Raw genomic sequence first — 18,965 nt, 5'->3', positions numbered from 1 at the left:
ATGTCCCAGAGGACTGCAGGGAGGGAGGGTGAGAGAACTTCTGGTCAGATCACCTAGGCCGAAGTGTCAAAACCAGGTACCCGCTCCCCCTCACCTTAGAACAAAGTGACATTTGGAGAAGGGGGGGGGGCAGGAAGCCTTAAAGCGAAACTTCCCCTTTTGGGTGGATCTCTGCTTTAACAACTAGTGAATAGCTGGACACATGCCGGCATCCTTAAAACCTACACATACAGTGCCCCCCCTTACCTCCATGGGGGTCACCCCCAGCTCCTTTATGTTTAGTCTCTTCATGTAGAGGAGTCTGTTTGGCTGCCCCCCTCTCCTCTACTCACATTTACAGAGCTGTCCTGCTCCTCCCTCCACCTCAGTAGTGTCCAATGGCAGGCTCTGCTCTGTGTTTGCTCTGTAGCCACTCTCTACACTGTCAGCCATCTACTGGTTGTTAAGTAGCCAGCACCAGTCTGTATCCTTAACAACTAATGCATGGCAGAGCCAGCACCAGCTTAACGACTTAGCGAATAGCATTAAAAACTTTCGGTCCGTTTTTTAAAATGTGCCAGTGTGAAGGGCCCTCCCTTTCACACATGCGGACAGTATGTCCGTATTTCATCCATCCGTTTTCGGATGAAATACGGACATACATGCATCCCTATGGGATAGCGGGTGTCAGCGGATGTACATCCGCTGACACCCGATGTCGTCCGCCTCCGCTCTCGTCCGATTCTGCGGACGGAAGAAAATCCTATTTTTCTATCCGTCTGCAGAGCGGATCGGAGGAACACGGACAGACGGTCCGTGTTCCTCCGATCCCCCATAGGGGAGAGCGGAGATCTGACAGGGCGGTCCCTGCACAGTGTGCGGGTCCCGCCCTGTCATCTGCCTGCTCAGCTGGGGAAAGCGGAGCGATCCCCGCTGAGCAGCGGATAAACACGGGGCGGATCAACACGGATCCGTCCCGTGTGAAAGGGGCCTAAGTCAGTGAGAATAATAAATGCCTTTATGTAGGTGGTCATTGGGAGTAATAATAGGCCAGTGTCAGTGGTAAGCAGGGGTAATAAATGCCCCAACGTCAGCAGGGGTTTTTAATGCCCCGGCTCTAGTGGAAATTATAAATGCTCCTCAGTGGAAGGAATGGTACCCCATTGTTGTACTTCATATATAGTGTCATTTACCACCTCGTAGGCTCCTTGTCCCACACCACTCCTCATCTTCCTCCTCTTCTCTTCTATTTGGATTTCTGTAAAGAAGCTCTCCTTGCAGGGCCTTTTCATTTTTGATTGGTTGTTTGTGGAAACCAGCAGACCTGACTGTATTTTTTGAACCACAGGTCCTAACAGTCCAGAGTGAGAGACTGCTGGCCACTGGAGGTCTGCCTTGGACTGATGAATGGTTGGTTTGAGCTTCATCTAAAGGTGTGAGAGGCTTATCTCAAAGTTTGATGTATCATCAAAAGTTCACTTTAAAGTGACTCTGTTGCTGGCTAAAAAAAAAAATAAATTTCATGCACACCATACATATTAATACTTCTTATTCTGGTAGTGGTAAGTCATATCTTTACTCTCTTAAAGAGTGGTAGGCAGCGCTGGTATCTGACATATGCGCGTGTGCCATATATTGAGCTCGCATTGTACCCATTAGTTCCTAAAGTGCTACAGGGAACCAGATACCCAACACACTCCTAAGGGCCAGATACCTTAAGTTCTGATCAAGCAACTGATCAGCAGATTGCACAACTAAAGTCTTGACCACCCAAAGTATGGCAGTAAGAAGCATGTTAGTCTAAAGGGATGCTGGGAAAGTGTAATTTCGTGTAAGGCTTGGGTCCAGAGATTAATCACACGTAGAAACTAATCCCCATCCTGCTATCAAACAATGAGGTGTGAAGGTATATGGGCTATACACAAATGACCACAGGATGAAAGAGGCAAAAAAGTTATTTGAGCTTAAAGTATAACTAAAGGCAAAACTTTTTGTTTTTTAGTTTTGGATAGAGTGCGGAGAGGCTAGATTGCTTGTCCGTTTTTGTTGCTGTCTGTGCACCTGTTAAGGAGATTCATCCTCTCTATTTGCTCTGTTTACTATTATCGTTGAAAGTAAAAGAAAATCCAAAATTTGGGTTGTCCCCAGAAATGTAATAGAAGAGGAATCTCTGTCCCAATGGGGACACTAGTTATGGTGACCTGGGGGCCAAGACATTCCCTTTGCAGGGATTTCATCTCACTTCCTGTTTGGCTATGGGAAAGGAAATGAAAGGAAATCTCTGCAATGGGACACAGATGGCAAAAAAAAAAACAAAACCTAACGGGGGTTATAACCCTCTCTTGCTCTATCCAAAATTGGGGCGGCGGGGGGGGGTTTGGGACGTTTTCCCAATAGTTCTACTTACATTAAGTTGTGATTTATAGCCAGTTATGATTAGGGTCTTAATGACTGCTCATATGCAAAAAGTGATGCTAATGTGTAAACATACACTCTAAAGCACAGGTGGCAAACACAAGGCACGCCGGCCGAATCCGGCCTGCCAGCCCTAGTCATGTGGCCTGCGCAGTGGCCTCTGGTCTCCACCTCCTTTTTGTCGCTGCCGTCTATTTTTCTCACCAGCGGGTCTCCCAGGCAACAAGAGTAAACCTTGCCTGGGATGCTCTGGATGTCTGCTTAAAATTATTATGAGAATAATACAATTCCATGCCAGTTGAAAAGAAAGGTTGCACACCGCTGGTATCATCCACAAGAAAACTTTATTGGAGGCTGCTCACCATGGTGGAGTGCAGATACAACTGGCCCTTTGAGGGCAGCCAAACTGCTGATGCGGCCCCCAATGAATACACCTCTGCTCTAAAGGAAACCTATACTAAAAAAAGCCTGTAGGCTAGATATCTTGACAGTGATGATGATCTTCGGTACATTCTTAGCCACTGAACTGGAAGAAGCACGCAGCAAATTAAATCACAGAAAAGTCAAGTCACCTGATCTGTATGCTTATTCTAGGCCAGTGACTCAAAAATAACTGAAGATATTCAATCAGCAGGACAGCCTGGCAACGAACGTTTTTAGACTGAGAGGTCATTAATGCCTCCAGGTTTCTCTTAGCTTTTACCCAAACTAGCTCATGCCTGCTTGTTTTTGCACGTTTGATTTATTTTTTCTGGTGTATTTGCTTCTGTTAACTTTATACCTGATATTTTTATAGATGGTAGAAAAAAATTCCCACTGTATACTTTGTTTATTTTGGAAATGTCTTGTGTGTATCCTGACAACTTGCATTGTGAAATATTCACTGTGAACTAATAAGTTCACTATGAAAGGTTTGCTTTAGGTCTCTTTCAGACGAACGATCCATTCAGTTCCGCCTGTCAGTTTTTTAGGCGGACCTGAACGGACCCTCCATAGATCTCTATGGAGCGTCGGATGTCAGCGGTGACATGTCCGCTGACGTCCGAACCGCTCTGATCCGAAAAAGTGTAATGGAGGAAAAACCTACTTTTCCATCCCTTTTCGGATCGGATCGGGTGACGACAGACTCTACGGTCCGTCGTCATCCGATCCCCCACAGGGGAGAGAGGCGCTCTGACAGGTTTGTCCCTGCACAGTGTGCAGCGACGGACCTGTCATCTGCCTGCTCAGCGGGGATCCACAGAGCGATCCCCGCTGAGCAAGCAGATGTTCACGGGGCGGATCATCTCGGATCCGTCCCGTGTAAAGGAGCCCTTAAAGTATAATTGTACTTTCAGTGCAGTTGCACTCCTGTTTTTATGTTGAGAGCTAATCATAATTACTAAAATTTTATATAAGCATGAACATTTTAAAGTGGAAGCAAACCCATCGATTTTAACATTTTCAAAAAACAGTAACATTCCCAGCACATGCCGGAAATATAACTGCCACATTGTACTCTCAAGCAAACTGTCAAGCCATCCAATGTCTGGTGTCATAACCGATCACATGTGCAGCATCATGGCAGTTGAAGATTAAACATAGGCCAAGATGGCAGCTTTCTTGGCTGAAAACGATAGGAGGGTTTACTTCCACTTTAACCACTTGACAACTGGGCACTTAAACCCCCCTCGTGACCAGACCAATTTTTCAGCTTTCAGTGCTCTCACACTTTGAATGACAATTACTCAGTCATGCAATACTGTACCCAAATGATTTTTTTTGTCCTTTTTTTTTTTTTTTTATACAAATAGAGCTTTCCAAAACGTCTTTCAGGACAGCACCCGAGAGATCATGGCTCCTCCTCCCACAGGAAACACCTCATCAATTAAGTCTTTAAATTGGAATCCTCCACGTTGCCTCATCAGTTTTTTGTGTTTCCTCCAGCTGGAGGAACACCTCTGGTGGGAGCCATGATCTCTCAGGTTTATCCTGGGAGACACAGGTTCTCACCTGTTAAGTTTTTTTTTTAGGCTAGGAGAGTGAGCCTCCCACTTGCCTCTTACATGGACGGTCCCGTGGGCTCCCTCTCCCTCTTCCGTGCTCGGGGAGAGCCTGTACGTCCGGGGGTGCTGCCTCCAAAATTTTTAGCCTGACGGGCGGCCGTCCTATGTTCCCCTCTACATGAGGGATGAGCGGTGGCGGCCGCCATCTTGCTGGTGGCAGAAGAGCGCTTCAGCCACGTCCTGTAAGGGAGGAGGCAGCACTTCCGGGTCGGCGCGTGCGTCATTTCCGGCGCAAAGCGCAGTGGGAGAGGGCAGGGTCACCTGGCGCCTTTATTTCCGGTTCCAGGTCAGCGCAGCGGCGTTTTCGAATCTGGAACCGGTCATTTTCACCACGCACCGCAGACAGCTATGGATAGCGATGCAGCGGATAAGGGGGCAAGCCAAGGCGCCAGCAAGGCTAAGGTAAGGGACTGTGTCCTCTATTACTCTGGGCCGTTTTCTCCTGTGGGGGGGTTACTCACCCTTTTCCCCCCCTTCCCCCACCACCCACCCTTCCCCACCCCCTCTGCAGAAGGTATGTTGTAGTGGCTAGATTTAGTATATTTGCCCTACTACAGGGGATTAGGTGGTGGTGGCTTGCTGGGCACATGGAAAATGAGATGTTTCTTCCTTAGTGCACCTGGGTGTATTATTTGCGCTGTATTACAGCCTTTTAAGCGTGGTTCCATGTCTCTTTTCTGTTTGTCCAGGCCAAAGGTTCTGCCCAACCAGTCAAGAAAAGGTGCCCTGTCTGCAAAGAAAAATTAAGCGATGCTTATACCAAAACACTTTGTGCAGAGTGCATTACAAGTTTGGTCAGAGAGGAGACTCCATCCGTTTGTGGCGACTTGGTGTCAACAATAAAGGATGAGCTCCGGGCCACCTTTCAAGCTTTTAGGTCAAACCTAAGAGAGGAGCCAGGTCCCTCTAGGGATCCTCTGGTTCCGCAGCCATCTTCAGAACCCCAGAGTGGTTCTCAAATAATTTTTGGGGGTCCGATATCCCAGGACGCTTCTCAAGAGTCCGTTTCCCTCGCTCCAGATGATACAGATTCTGAGGAGGAGGAAAATGAATCAGATACCGCTTCTAAATACAAATTGTCACTAGAAGAGGTGGGAGGACTCCTGAAGGTAATCTATGCCACTTTGGGGATAGAAGAGGAAAAGAAGGAACTCTCCCTGCATGACCGCATGTATGCTGGTTTAGGAGATTCAAAAGGCCGTTCTTTTCCAGTCCATTCAATTATCACTGATATGATTAAAAAAGAGTGGCTGGAACCTGAGAAAAAGCCTTTCTTTTCCCGGGCTCACAAGAAAAGATTTCCATTTGATGAGAATCCAGATTCTATATGGAATAAGGTTCCAAAATTGGACTCTGCCTTTTCTCAGGTCTCTAAGTCTACGGACCTCGCCTTTGAGGATATGGGCACTCTGAAGGAGCCCATGGACAAAAGGATGGACCTGCTTCTTAAAAGAACCTGGCAATCAGTAATGCACAATCTGAAACCAGCAATGGCAACAACCTGTGTTGCAAGGAACTTAGATCACTGGGTTAACCAGTTGAAAGCCCATGTAATAGCAGATTCCTCAAAACAGGAGATTCTAGACTCTTTTTCAACCCTGTCTGCAGCAATTTCATATATTGCGGATGCGTCTGCGGAATCTATCCGCATGTCAGCAAGGTCAGCAGCTTTAACAAATTCTGCCAGAAGGGCCTTATGGCTGAAGACGTGGCCAGGGGATGCTGCATCTAAAAATAGACTGTGTGGTATTCCGTTTGCAGGTGATCTGCTATTCGGTTCAGAGCTAGAGTCCATTCTTGACCACACGGCAGATAAGAAAAGGTCGTTTCCGGTTAAGAAGAAACAGGTGCAAACCCATAAGCGTTTCTTTCGGCCCCAAAAAGGTCAGCAGGAAGGAAAAACGCAGGGCAAGAGGAAGTCATGGTCTTCTCAGAAGCCCAAAGGTAGGGGTGGAGTGCTCTTCAATCCTCCTGCGGCCTCCGCAAAATCACAATGACTCCGTCAAGGTCGGGGGAAGACTCCAGGAGTTTCTTCCTCAGTGGAGAGCCATTTCCTCAAATCAATTCGTTGTAAATATGCTCTCCCAGGGGTATGTGATAGAATTTACGGAAGAACCTCCAAGAAGATTCCTGGTGACAAACGTCCCAAGGGATGCAGTCAAGGCTCTCGCCATGAAGTCCCTAATTCAGGAGCTGAAAAATCAGAGAGTCATTGTTCCGGTCCCAGCGGTGGAGTTCTTCCAGGGGTTCTACTCACATGTCTTTCTGGTTCAAAAACCTTCAGGAAAGTTCCGTCTTATCCTGAATCTCAAAGTGCTGAACAAATCGGTAGAATACAGAAGGTTTCGGATGGATTCAATATTTTCAGTAAGAAACCTCCTGTATCAAGGGTGCTATATGGCATCAATAGATTTACAAGATGCCTACCTCCACATTCCTATTGCCGCCAGGTCACAGAAATATCTGAGGTTAGCACTGAAAGAAGGGAAGAAGGTGGTACATCTACAATTCAGAGCACTCCCGTTTGGTCTGTCATCATCCCCAAGGGTCTTCATGAAAATAATGGCCGAAGCTCTGGCGCCTAGAGGGGATCTCAGTTATTCCTTATCTGGACGACCTGCTGTTTTTTGCACAAGGTCTTCAGGAAAACTTGCTCAGAGCCCGTGTTCATCTAGAATCCATAGGGTGGATTTTAAACCTTCAAAAATCAAATCTGATTCCCTCACAGGAAGTGTTATTCCTGGGTTTCCGTATCAACTCTTTAGAGCAAAAAGTTTTTCTTCCAGAGGAAAAGCAGAAAAAGTTGGTACAAGTGGTGTCATTGCTACAGTCCAATCAAGTTCTGTCCATCAGGAAGGTTATGTCAGCATTGGGAACCCTGACCTCTTCCATTCCGGCCATCCAGTGGGCAAAGCTCCATTTCAGACCTCTGCAAAGTTTCCTGTTAAAAACCTGGAGTCACCAGCAGGATTCACTAGATTCATTAGTGAAGATCCCTACTTCAGTAAAAAGAAGTCTGTGGTGGTGGAAGAACCAGACAAGGTACTCAGAGGGGCTGTTATGGTCCTTTCCAACTCAGGTGAGGTTGACAACAGATGCCAGTTCCTGGGGTTGGGGGGCTCATATGAGCGGCCGGTGGGCCCAGGGCTCGTGGGACACAAGAGATGCGCTGAGGTCCTCAAATTGGAGGGAACTAAAAGCTATAGAAATGGCCTTACTGACCTTTGCGGAAGAAGTCCAGGGGCAACATACTCAGATCCTGTCAGACAACGCCACGGCGGTGGCTTACATAAACAGACAGGGGGGAACCAGAAGCAAAGTTCTGCAGAGCTTGGCAAAAGGCATTCTGAGTTGGGCAGAGCTTCATACTCTATCCTTGTCCGCGGTCCATTTAAAGGGGATCCTAAACAGAGTAGCGGATTTCCTAAGCAGGAACCAGATTTTAGAGGCAGAGTGGCAATTGAATCCAGAAGTCTTCCAGTTAATAGTGCAGAAATGGGGGCGCCCAAGAGTGGATCTCTTCGCCACCCAGGAAAACTCGCAAATGTTTCGCTTCTTCTCCCTGAACAGGAACGAGGCATCACTGGGAGTGGATGCTCTGGCACAAGATTGGAAGTTTCACCTCTGTTACGCATCCCCCCCGTTTCAGCTTATCCCTCGGGTCATAGCAAAAATCAGGAAGGAGGAGACAACAGTGATCCTCATCACTCCTTTCTGGCCAAAAAGGCCTTGGTTTTCATCCCTTCTTCAGATGCAACAAGAACCTTACTGGCACCTTCCGTCAAGAAAAGACCTTCTGTTACAAGGTCCTCTGCTTCACCAGGAAGTAGCAAAACTAAAGCTCACGGCCTGGCTACTGAGGAGCAGCTCCTGAAGAGGAAAGGTTTCTCGGATAGGTTGGTAGCTACCCTCCTATCCAGTAGAAAGAAGGTTACAAGAGCAATCTATTCCAAAGTCTGGAAAATCTTCAACTCCTGGTGCACAGCATCTGACAGATCTCCAAAACAAATTTCTTCTGTGCTTGAGTTTCTGCAAGAAGGGGCGGACAAGGGCTTAGCGGTCAGCACCCTCAAGGTTCAAGTTGCTGCGCTGGGGGTATTCCTGGAAAAATCCATTTCATCAGAACCCCTAGTAATAAGATTCTTCAAAGCTCTTACCCGGTCTAGACCAGTGGTAATCAAAAGCTGTCCAGCATGGGACTTATCGGTTGTTCTACAGGCCCTGACCAAGGAACCTTTTGAACCCATTAATTTAGCCTCCCTGAAATTGATTACTTTGAAAACCAGTGTTTTTAGTGGCTGTTACAACAGCTCGAAGAGTCAGTGAGCTGCAAGCCTTATCAATCAGGGAGCCTTTCTTTTCCATTTTTTCAGACCGAATTGTTCTGAAGACGGATCCTAATTTTTTGCCGAAGGTCGCTTCGATCCAGAATCGAACTCAGGAAATAATACTTCCTACCTTTTGTTCTAATCCATCGGGTAAGAAGGAAGAAGAATTCCATACCCTGGATGTTAAAAGAGCAGTCTTGAGTTACTTGGAAAACACTAAAGACTTTAGATGTTCAGATGCTCTGTTTGTTTTATTTTCCGGTAATAAAAAAGGAAGACAAGCTTCTAGAGGAACCATTGCCAGATGGTTGAGAATGGCTATCTCAGAAGCCTATTCCCTTACAGGTCAAGAGAGTCCATTAAATGTCCGGGCTCATTCTACAAGAGCTTCAGCGGTGAGTTGGGCAGAAAAAGCTGGCGCCACCCCCGAACAAATCTGTAAGGCAGCTACTTGGACAAGTCTGACAACCTTTGCCCGTCATTATAGGTTAGATCTCATGACGGCTGGGGACCAGGCTTTTGGAAGGAAAGTCTTACAGGCTGTTGTCCCACCCTAAATGGAGTAAGTCTTGATTATCCTCTCGGGTGCTGTCCTGAAAGACGTTTTGGAAAATTGCAAGTTAGACTTACCGGTAACTTGTTTTCCAATAGGCTTTCAGGACAGCAGTAACCCGCCCTTTGTTTATGCTAATGCTGTAATACTATGATATAACTGTCGCTTATGTGTTGCAGCTGGGGCTGGAGTTCTCTACAAACAACTGATGAGGCAACGTGGAGGATTCCAATTTAAAGACTTAATTGATGAGGTGTTTCCTGTGGGAGGAGGAGCCATGATCTCTCGGGTGCTGTCCTGAAAGCCTATTGGAAAACAAGTTACCGGTAAGTCTAACTTGCAATTTTCTTTTGGTGGTATTTGATCACCTCTGGGTTTTTTATTTTTTGCGCTATAAATGAAAAAAGACCGAAAATTAAAAAAAAAACGAATTTTTCTTAGTTACTGTGATAAAATTTTGCAAATTATTAATTTTTTCTTCATAAATTTTGGCCACAATTTATACTGCTACATATCTTTGGTAAAAATAACCCAAATTGGTGGATATTATTTGGTCTAGTGAAAGTTGTAGAGTCTACAAGTTGTGGTGCAAATCATAAAAAATTGATCACACCTGATGTACTGGTGGCCAATCTCATTTCTTGCGACCCGAACAAGCCAGGAAAGTACAAATACCCCCCAAATGCCCCCTTTTTTGAAAGTAGACATTCCACGGTATTTAGTAAGATGCATGGTGAGGTTTTGATGTAATTTTTTCCCACAATTCTTTGCAAAATGAAGATTTTTTTTTTTTTTCCCACAAAATTGTCATTGCAATAGGTTATTTCTCTCACATGGCATGTGTATACCACAAATGACACCCCAAAATACATTCTGCTACTCCTCCTAAGTATGGCGATACCACATGTGTGGGACTTTTTCACAGCCTGGCCACATACAGAGGCCCAACGTGCAGGGAGCACCATCAGGTGTTCTAGGAGCAAAAATTAACATGTAACTTGTTGACTACCTATTACACTTTTGAAGGACCCCATTTTGGAAAGTTAACACCCCATCGTATAATCTTGGAGGCATAATGAGTCTTTTGAATGGTTCATTTTCTTCCAGGAGTTTTTGGAAAATGTGGGAAAAAAATACATTTTTTTTTTTTTTTTTTTTTTTACACAGTTGTCCATTTTATAAGATATTTCCAACACATAGCATGTGCATAGCAAAAATTACACCCCAAAATACATTCTGCTACTCCTCTTGAGTATGGCAATACCACATATGTGAGACTTTTACACAGCCTGGCCACATACAAGGAACACCGTCAGGTGTTCTAGGTACACATAGCATGCACATACCAAGAATTACACCCCAAAATACATTCTGCTGAGCAAAGGGTAAAAAAAGATATTACCTGTGGTTTTAGTAGCACAGTTGTCCACAGGAGGATAGCACGGGTCCAGGCAGCAGGCAGGGACTTGGTCAGCAATTGTCCAGGCAACAGGCAAGAACACTGTCCATAGTCAGTACAGGCAGCAGGTAGGGATACTGTCCAAATGCAGTTCAGGGTCAGTGCAGGCAGAGATTGTCAGCAGTGCCAAAATATTGATCCTGGTAGTAGGCAGGAACATGATCCATCCATGTGGTGTGGTCAGTTCATGCGACAGGCAGAGGCATGATGGCATAGGTCCTACAGGCAGCAGGCAGAAGTAGGGGTAGAGGCTTCTCCCACCCAAATCTCTTTGAAGCCTCCGAGTCTCCAGACCCTAGGAATGAGAAACCAAAAAAAAGTTTTCTTCATCCAGAAAAACAATTCTGGAGCCCCTCACATATGTGAGACCCCTGTGTTATGAATCCCACTAGTCCAGTGGCAGGGTACAAGATCAGTCCAAGAGGCAGACAAAAAGGATGGTCAAACAGTCCAGGGTCAGTTCCAGATTAGGCAGAGGTATGTACAGAATCGGTAGGCAGAAGCGTGGTTGAATAACAAGCCAGGGTCAGTTCCAGATCAGGCAGAGGTATGAACAGAATCGGTAGGCAGAAGCGTGGTCGAATAACAAGCCAGGGTCAGTTACAGAGCAAGTAGAGGCATAAGGGGTGTGAAGGTAAATGGCAGGAAGTGAGGGTTATGTTTACCATACTTCACTAATAATTTAGTGAAGTATGGTAACGGCGGAAACAGTCCACTATGCAGACGCCTGGTTGGGAAGGACATTGGGGACAATAAAAAGTGGTGTCTCTTCTCACTCCTCCTTTGGTGCACACCCGACATTTTTTCTGCCATTTTTGGCCTGTTGGTCTGGGAGGGATTTTTTCGGGAGAGTCATTCAGAGAGTCTACTAATCACATCGGAATCGAATGGTTTCTGGTGGGCCGTTCGGGAATACAAGGGCAGTGGTGATTTCCTCCTGGTAGCCAAGGAAGGATTTGGGGCTTTCAGTGGATTTGTGATAAATAACGTAGCTGTTGTATATGGCCAAATTAAACAAATAAATTGAAACTTTTTTATACCACCGGTATGTTCGTCTTGTGGCAAGGTAGGGTTCGAGCATTTGGTCGTTGAAGTCGACACCCCCCATGAACATGTTGTATTCGTGGATACATGTTGACTTTTGGATTCGGCCATTCCTCCTGGTGATTTCCACGAAGGTATTATTGAGGATCGAAGAACGTATCCATCCCTTCTGTCCCTCCACTTCACAGCCAGAATTTGCTCATTCTGTAAACTCGCTGTCTCCCCTCCTCTTAGCTTCTTGTTGACAAGGCTTTGAGGAAAGCCCTTCCAGTTCTTCCTTACGGTCTACATACAAATGGTAGCCTTTCTCCAGGAGTGGGTTTGAATTCCCAAACGACTTTCCCACTCGCTCCAATGCATTCTGGGCAATTAGGGGGATGTAGCTGGGTGTTCTTCCCTTCGTATACCATGAAGGCATAGGTATACCCTGTGGCTCGGTCGCACAATTTATACATCTTCACCCCATAGCGAGCCCGTTTGGTGGGAATAAATTGTTTTATGCCCAGCCTGCCAGTAAATTTGATAAGGGATTCATCCACGCATATGTGTTGGTCTGGGGTAAACAACTGGGGGAAGATATCAAAAAAATAATTTAGTAGTGGCCGAATTTTATAAAGCTTGTCAAAATTTGGGTCATTTCGGAGAGGGAACTGGGTATTGTCATTGTAGTGTAGGAATCTCATAATCGTGAGATATCTGGTCCTGGGCATTACTGAGGAAAAGATGGGCATGTGGTGGTTGGGGAGGGTTGACCAATATGAACGTAAAACTTTTTTTTGGTTAGTCCCATACAGAATGTGAGGCCCAAAAAAATTTTAAACTCCTCCACTGTTCGGGCTCTCCACTCGTAGGGATGGGCATAATAGGACTTTAGGTTACTTGCTATATATTGTTGGGCATATAGGTTGCACTGGGCCACAATTGATGCAAGCATGTCCTCAGTAAAAACAAGGTTGAAAAAATCTATTGGTGAAAAATTTTCTTTGTCCACCTGGACTCCTGGCTGGGCAGTGAAAGGGGGAATGATAGCTTTTCCTGAATTAGGAGGAAGCCATAAGGGGTTCTGAAGGGAATAGGGAAGGCTGGCATGGGGCCTAACCCTTTGGGACTGAGGTGACACCCCACTGGTACGTGGCCTTTGTGGATAGCACTGCGGTGCTGGTGGATGGCATTGCGGTGCTGGTGGATGGCACTGCCTCCTCACCAGTACGCCTACGTCTGGCGGGCGGACTATCACTTCCTCTTCTGAGGCTGTCAGTGTTCCACTGCTTAGGACAGGCTTGTAGTCCACGTCAGACTCAGACTCTGAATATGAGGAGGAATCCAAAGCGGAGAGCTCCCCGTTGCTCTCGTCAGCCGCAAGAATATTGTATGTCTCCTCGCTGAAAATAATCTTTGTGACATTCTTAGTGATGACAAATGGCACTGATATGTGGCACTGATGACGTGACACTGGCAGATGGCACTGGTGACAGATGGCACTGATACGTGACACTGATGTGGCAGGTGACACTGATGTGGCAGGTGGCACTGACGACAGATGGCACTGATACGTGGCACTGATCACACTGGCAGATGACACGTGACACTGGCAGATGGCACTGATGACACGTGACACTGGCAGATGGCACTGATGACACGTGACACTGGCAGATGGAACTGATGACATGTGACACTGGCAGATGGCACTGATGACATGTGACACTAACAGTGAGCACTGTGGCACCAATGGGGCACTGTTGGGTCCTGATGTGTGTTTTTACTGGTGATCACAAAACAGCTTACACTCCCGCTGCAGCACAGATCCTCTCTCTCCTCACACGCGGTCTCTGTGTGAGGAGAGAGAGCCGGCAATGAGAGATAATCTCATATGTTTACACTTGAGATCGTCTCTCATTGGAAGCTCCAATCGCGCTGTAAACGGCTGCTGTGATTTGGCCATTTACAGCGATCTGTGTGCGTGCATCGCGAAAGTAAACAGGAGGACATCCAGGGACGCCCTCCTGGCAATTGGAGTCCGCGCTGTAGCCATCTTTCTGCTATAGCACGTATGCCTAGTGGTTAACTGTTTCCCACAACCGTTACATTCAAGGATAACTCACAGTTGCTTGTGCTGTCAACCAAACTGCCAAGTCACCAAATGGCTGGTGTCCTAAATGCCCTTTCACACTGGGGTGGTTTGCAGGAGCTATTGCGCTAATAATAGCGCCTGCAAACCGACCCGAAAGTGCCACTGCTTGTTATGTCGCTTCGCCTTTCGGCCACTAGGGGCGTGCGTCTGCAGCATTTGCCCGACCCCGATGTGAGTGTCCGGCGGGCGCGATGACTGCCGGGCTCCCACGATCGCTCGTGACAGAGCAGGAACCGGGATCTGTGTGTGTGTAAACACACAGATCCTGGTTCTTTCAGGGGAGAAGAGACAGATTGTGTGTTCATACTATGTATGAACACCGATCTCTGTCTCCTCCTAGTCAGCCCCATCCCCCCACAGTTAGAACACACGCTAGGGAACACAATTAACCCCTTGATCGCCCCCTAGTGTTAACCCCTTCCCTGCCCGTGACATTTACACAGTAATCAGTGCATTTTTATAGCACTGATAGCTGTATAATTGTCAATGGTTTCAAAAATGTGTCAAAAATGTCCGCTGTGTCCACCATAATGTCGCAGTCCCAATAAAAATTGCAAATCGCCGCCATTACCAGAAAAAAAAACTAATAATAATAATAAAAATGCCATAAATCCTATCCCCTATTTTGTAGATGCTATAACTTTTGCGCAAACCAATCAATATACACTTAGTGCAAATTTTTTTTTTTTTTTTACCAAAAATATGTAGAATGTAAAATTGGCCTAAACTGAGGAAAAAATTGTTTTTTTGTTAAAACATGTGGGATATTTATTATAGCAAAAAGTAAAAGATATTGTGTTTTTTTTCAAAATGGTCGCTCTTCTTTTCTTTATAGCACAAAAAATAAAAACCGCAGAGGCGATCAAATACCACCAAAAGAAAGCTCTATTTGTGGGGGAAAAAAAGGACATCAATTTTGTTTGGGTATAGCGTCGCACAACCACGCAATTGTCAGTTAAAGCAGCGCAGTACCAAATCGCAAAAAATGGCCTGGTCATTAAGCAGCCAAATCTTCCGGGCCTGAAGCGGTTAAACATCAAACTTGTCATACTTACCTGCTCCGTGCAATGACTTTGTACAGAGCAGCCCCAGTCCTCTCATGGGGTCCCCCACCAGTGCTTCTGGCTCCTCCTGCATTCAGAGTGCCCCCATAGCAAGCCGCTTGCTATGGGGTACTTGTGCGGGCTCGATCCCTAGGCCGCACTGTGTGCTTCTGTTGACTCACACAGTGCGTCTCGGCTCTACCCCCCCCCCCCCCCCCCCCTTTCCCTGATCCTTCCTCAGGAGCTTCTGCTGCTGAATATGAGTCTGTAAGGACAGGGAGAGAGAGCAGTGCTGCTGCTGTCAGGTACAGTGCTAGATCAAGATCAGGTAAGTATACAGGGGGACCTAGTCACAGAAGGTTTTTTACCATTCTATGCAGTAGGGAAAAAAACAAAACTTCTGCCTTTAGAATCGCTCACTTCCTTCTCCTGCCCAATACTTCAATACCCGGTGAGGAGTACAAAGACAAGTGTGTCTTGCCTACAGTCAAGCATGGTGGTGGGCGTGTCATAGTCTGGGGCTACATGAGTGCTGCCGGCACTGGGGAGCTACAGTTCATTGAGGGAACCATGAATGCCAACATGTACTGTGACATACTGAAGCAGAGCACGATCCCCTCCCTTCAGAGACTGGGCCGCAAGGCAGTATTCCAACATAACAACCCCAAACACACCTCCAAGACAACCACTGCCAAGCATGTCTCCAGACCTAAACCCTATTGAGCATCTGTGGGGCATCCTCAAATGGACGGTGGAGGAGCGCAAGGTCTCTAACATCCACCAGCTCCGTGATGTCTTCATGGAGGAGTGGAACAGGACTCCAGTGGCAATCTGTGAAGCTCTGGTGAACTCCATGCCCAAGAGGGTTAAGGCAGTGCTGGAAAATAATGGTGGCCACACAAAATATTGACACTTTGGTCCCAATTTGTACTCACTTTTGTTGCTAGCGGTTTAGACATTAATGGCTGTGTGTTGGGTTATTTCGATGGAACAGCAAATTTACACTGTTATACAAGCTGTACACTCACTACTTTACATTGTAACAAAGTGTAATTTCTTCAGTGTTGTCACATGAAAAGATATAATAAAATATTTACAAAAATGTGAGGGGTGTACTCACTTTTGCATTTTTAAACGTAAAGACAATTACATCCTTTTGAACATTATTAAGATCATAAATGTTTAATAATCAAATGATAAAGCTAACATTTGAATAAATGAAAATTATTTTAAAACTAGTTTTAAAAGCAAATGATCCAAAAATGTATAATTAAGACAAGTGGCATTGAAACAATGTAAATGTTTGAAATAAAATGAGAGCTGTCCCTCAAAATAATTAGCAACTAATCAGGATCGAAATAATACGAATATAACACTAGATGGTGCTATATGCAGTGAACATACAACAAGAGCATCTTTTGTAAATACAAACTTATGTTAGAAATTAACTAAGGGTAATAATAAAATACAGTTACAGTTTAAGGCCCCTTTCACACTGATGCAGTGTGGTTTGACCGTACTGATGGTGGGCAGTATGCGTAGGAGCTATGGTGGTGGACTGTTATCCATAAGAAGTAGTGAGGAGTGTTTAAGCACAAACCATAGGGCAAGTCCCTCTGTGCCAGAAGATATAAGGAGGCAAACCTCGGAAAGGCTCGTGAACGGAGTCTTTCCAAGGTTTGCCGAGGTCAGCTGAAGTGTGCGCGGGCCTTTTCGGACGTTTCCGAGGCTCTCTGGCGCCCCCCGCCTCTGGCCGCATGCGGTATTGCATCTCATTGAAGTCATTGTGGAACAAATTATTTTCGTTTGCATTTTCTTCAGTGGGAAAACTCGCTTTGATATGTGAGTACTTTGGATTACGAGCATATTCCTGGAACGGATTATGCTTGTAATCCGAGGTTCAACTGTATAATATAAAGTTTCAGGCTATAGTTGGTGATAATTTGTTTATCATAATAATTCTTAACTTTGGTATATGTGGATACCTGTATACATATCAACACGAGATTCCAAAGTCAATGTACCATTTTAGAATGTTCAGATTGATTAACATAATTTAATGCCAAAATAACGTATTTTACAAAACAGATTAGAAGTATTAATTTAATACAATTGCATCTTTAGATTTAGTATGAATAAAAGAAGAGGAAAAAAGTTGGTGACATCCAAGTGATTCTTTTTAATCCTTTAAGGAACAGAAGAAGAAGCCACAGATGTGCCTTTTCTTGGTCAGCACGATCACACGGCTGCGTTGACCAATAAGTGATCTTGCAATTGCGAGCATTATGATGGATACTCACTCCGCGGCTGTATTTTGTGGTATTCTTTGTATGGGCTGATGCATCTACAGCAGAGGGCATCACGACAGATAGATGCAGCGGGGTGTGGAGGGGTGGCCAGGATATTTGTTCACTTTTTTTTCTTTTTTCTTCTTTTTTTTTTTTTTTTGTGAAAAAGTGAACTTATCCTTTAAGTTTTAAAGCTGCCTCTGCTGGTAGTTTTCTGTAACCAAATGTGATAGACTTGCCATTGAAGCCTTCTTCTGTACCTCTTGCAGAGTACAGTTTTGTCATGAACATATTTCTCATGGTTCTCCCAGTCTTGACATATGTAGAATGATTTGTAAGGGGTAACTGAGGCAGAAGAGGGTGAAGGTGAAAAGTTATGAGGGAGCTACGCATGGGCACGTCTAACTGATTAGGCACTAGAACTGGAAATTTTTAGTCCTGGGATGCAGCTTACAAAAATGGTGGGTTGGAGGTTGTCGGGGCTTATCGCAAGGTGTGAGTTTACAAAGTACACTCTACCAATGGTATACATGGTACCTTTATATGCCTATATTCTTTTAGCTGTTGCCCATGAATTGCAAACAAAATCACTATATCTGTGGTATATAGTGCCATTATCCTTTGATGTATCTCTGCATGGTCTGCTTGTTTTAAAACACTTACGCTTTTTTTTCTTTGTAGATGGCCCAAAGGTTACTTTTAAAACGCTTTCTTTCTTTGCCTGGAAGATGTCTGACTAGTCAAGTGCAACCTTTCTCCAGCTTATCTGTAAAATGCGCACAAACGCATGTTCCACATTTTACAACTTTGCCCTTTTCTCGGTCTACTAAATTTGCTACTGCTGCTCGTCAGATTTCTACTTCGTCCTCACGCAGAGTAACGTTCAGTGTTCAGAATAAAGATGACTTTCAGGAACGGGTTATTGAGAGTGAGATTCCAGTGGTGGTGGATTTTCATGCTCAGTAAGTCAGTTTATTGTGCGTAAAGTAATATTTAAATCTGTATGTACATTTGTATAAGTAAGAAATTATAATATATATAGTGCCTGATAGAGTTGTATCTACATCCCAAATTCAAAAAAGTTGGGATGCTGTGTAAGAACTACAAAAAAAACAGAATGCAATGATTTGCAAATCTCACAAATCCCTATTACATTCACAATAGAAAACCTATCAAACTGATAAATATACCATTTTAAGAAAAAAAAATAAGGTAATTTTGAAATTGATGTCAGCAATATCTCTTAAAAAGTTGGGACAAGGCAACAATAAAGCTGGCAAAGTGGGACTAACATGGAAGAACATTTTGCGACTGATTGACAACAGGTCGGTGACATGATTAGGTATAAAAAGAGCATCTTAGAGAGTCAAAGTGTCTCAAATGTAAAGATGGGCAGAGGTTCACCAATCTGTGAAAATCTGCTTCTAAAAATTGTTGAACTATTTCAGAATTGCTCTATGTTGCCAAAAGTATAGGGACGCCTGCCTTTACAAGCACATGAACATTAATTGCATCCCAGTATTAGTTTGTAGAGTTCAATATTGAGTTGGCCCACCCTTTGCAGCTATAAACGCTTCAAATCTGCTGAGAAGGCTGTCCACAAGGTTTAGGAGTGTGTCTATGGGAATGTTCGACCATTCTTCCAGAAGCGCATTTGTGAGGTCAGGCACTGATGTTAGA

At 45.0% G+C, this 18,965-nt stretch overlaps 1 protein-coding gene across 8 annotated transcripts in view; it reads left to right on the top strand.

The window, feature by feature from the left end:
* TXN2 (thioredoxin 2) overlaps nucleotides 1–18,965 on the top strand; it is a 50,307-nt gene that overhangs the window by 11,214 nt on the left and 20,128 nt on the right. For 4 of the 8 annotated variants that reach the window (XM_073592817.1, XM_073592818.1, XM_073592815.1 and 1 more), the window contains exon 2: nucleotides 17,967–18,247. In XM_073592817.1, coding sequence (XP_073448918.1) covers nucleotides 17,967–18,247 — 281 coding nt within the window. Of the gene's footprint in view, nucleotides 1–1,327; nucleotides 1,413–17,966; nucleotides 18,248–18,965 lie in introns of those variants that run through there. The other 4 variants (XM_073592813.1, XM_073592812.1, XM_073592811.1 and 1 more) reach the window with 2 other exon arrangements.

The sequence above is a fragment of the Aquarana catesbeiana genome, linkage group LG07, assembly GCF_042186555.1.
Source record: "Aquarana catesbeiana isolate 2022-GZ linkage group LG07, ASM4218655v1, whole genome shotgun sequence".
In the NCBI taxonomy this organism is placed as follows: domain Eukaryota; kingdom Metazoa; phylum Chordata; class Amphibia; order Anura; family Ranidae; genus Aquarana; species Aquarana catesbeiana.
The sequence above is the reverse complement of the archived record's forward strand: the minus strand, read 5'-3'. Positions and strand labels throughout refer to the sequence as shown.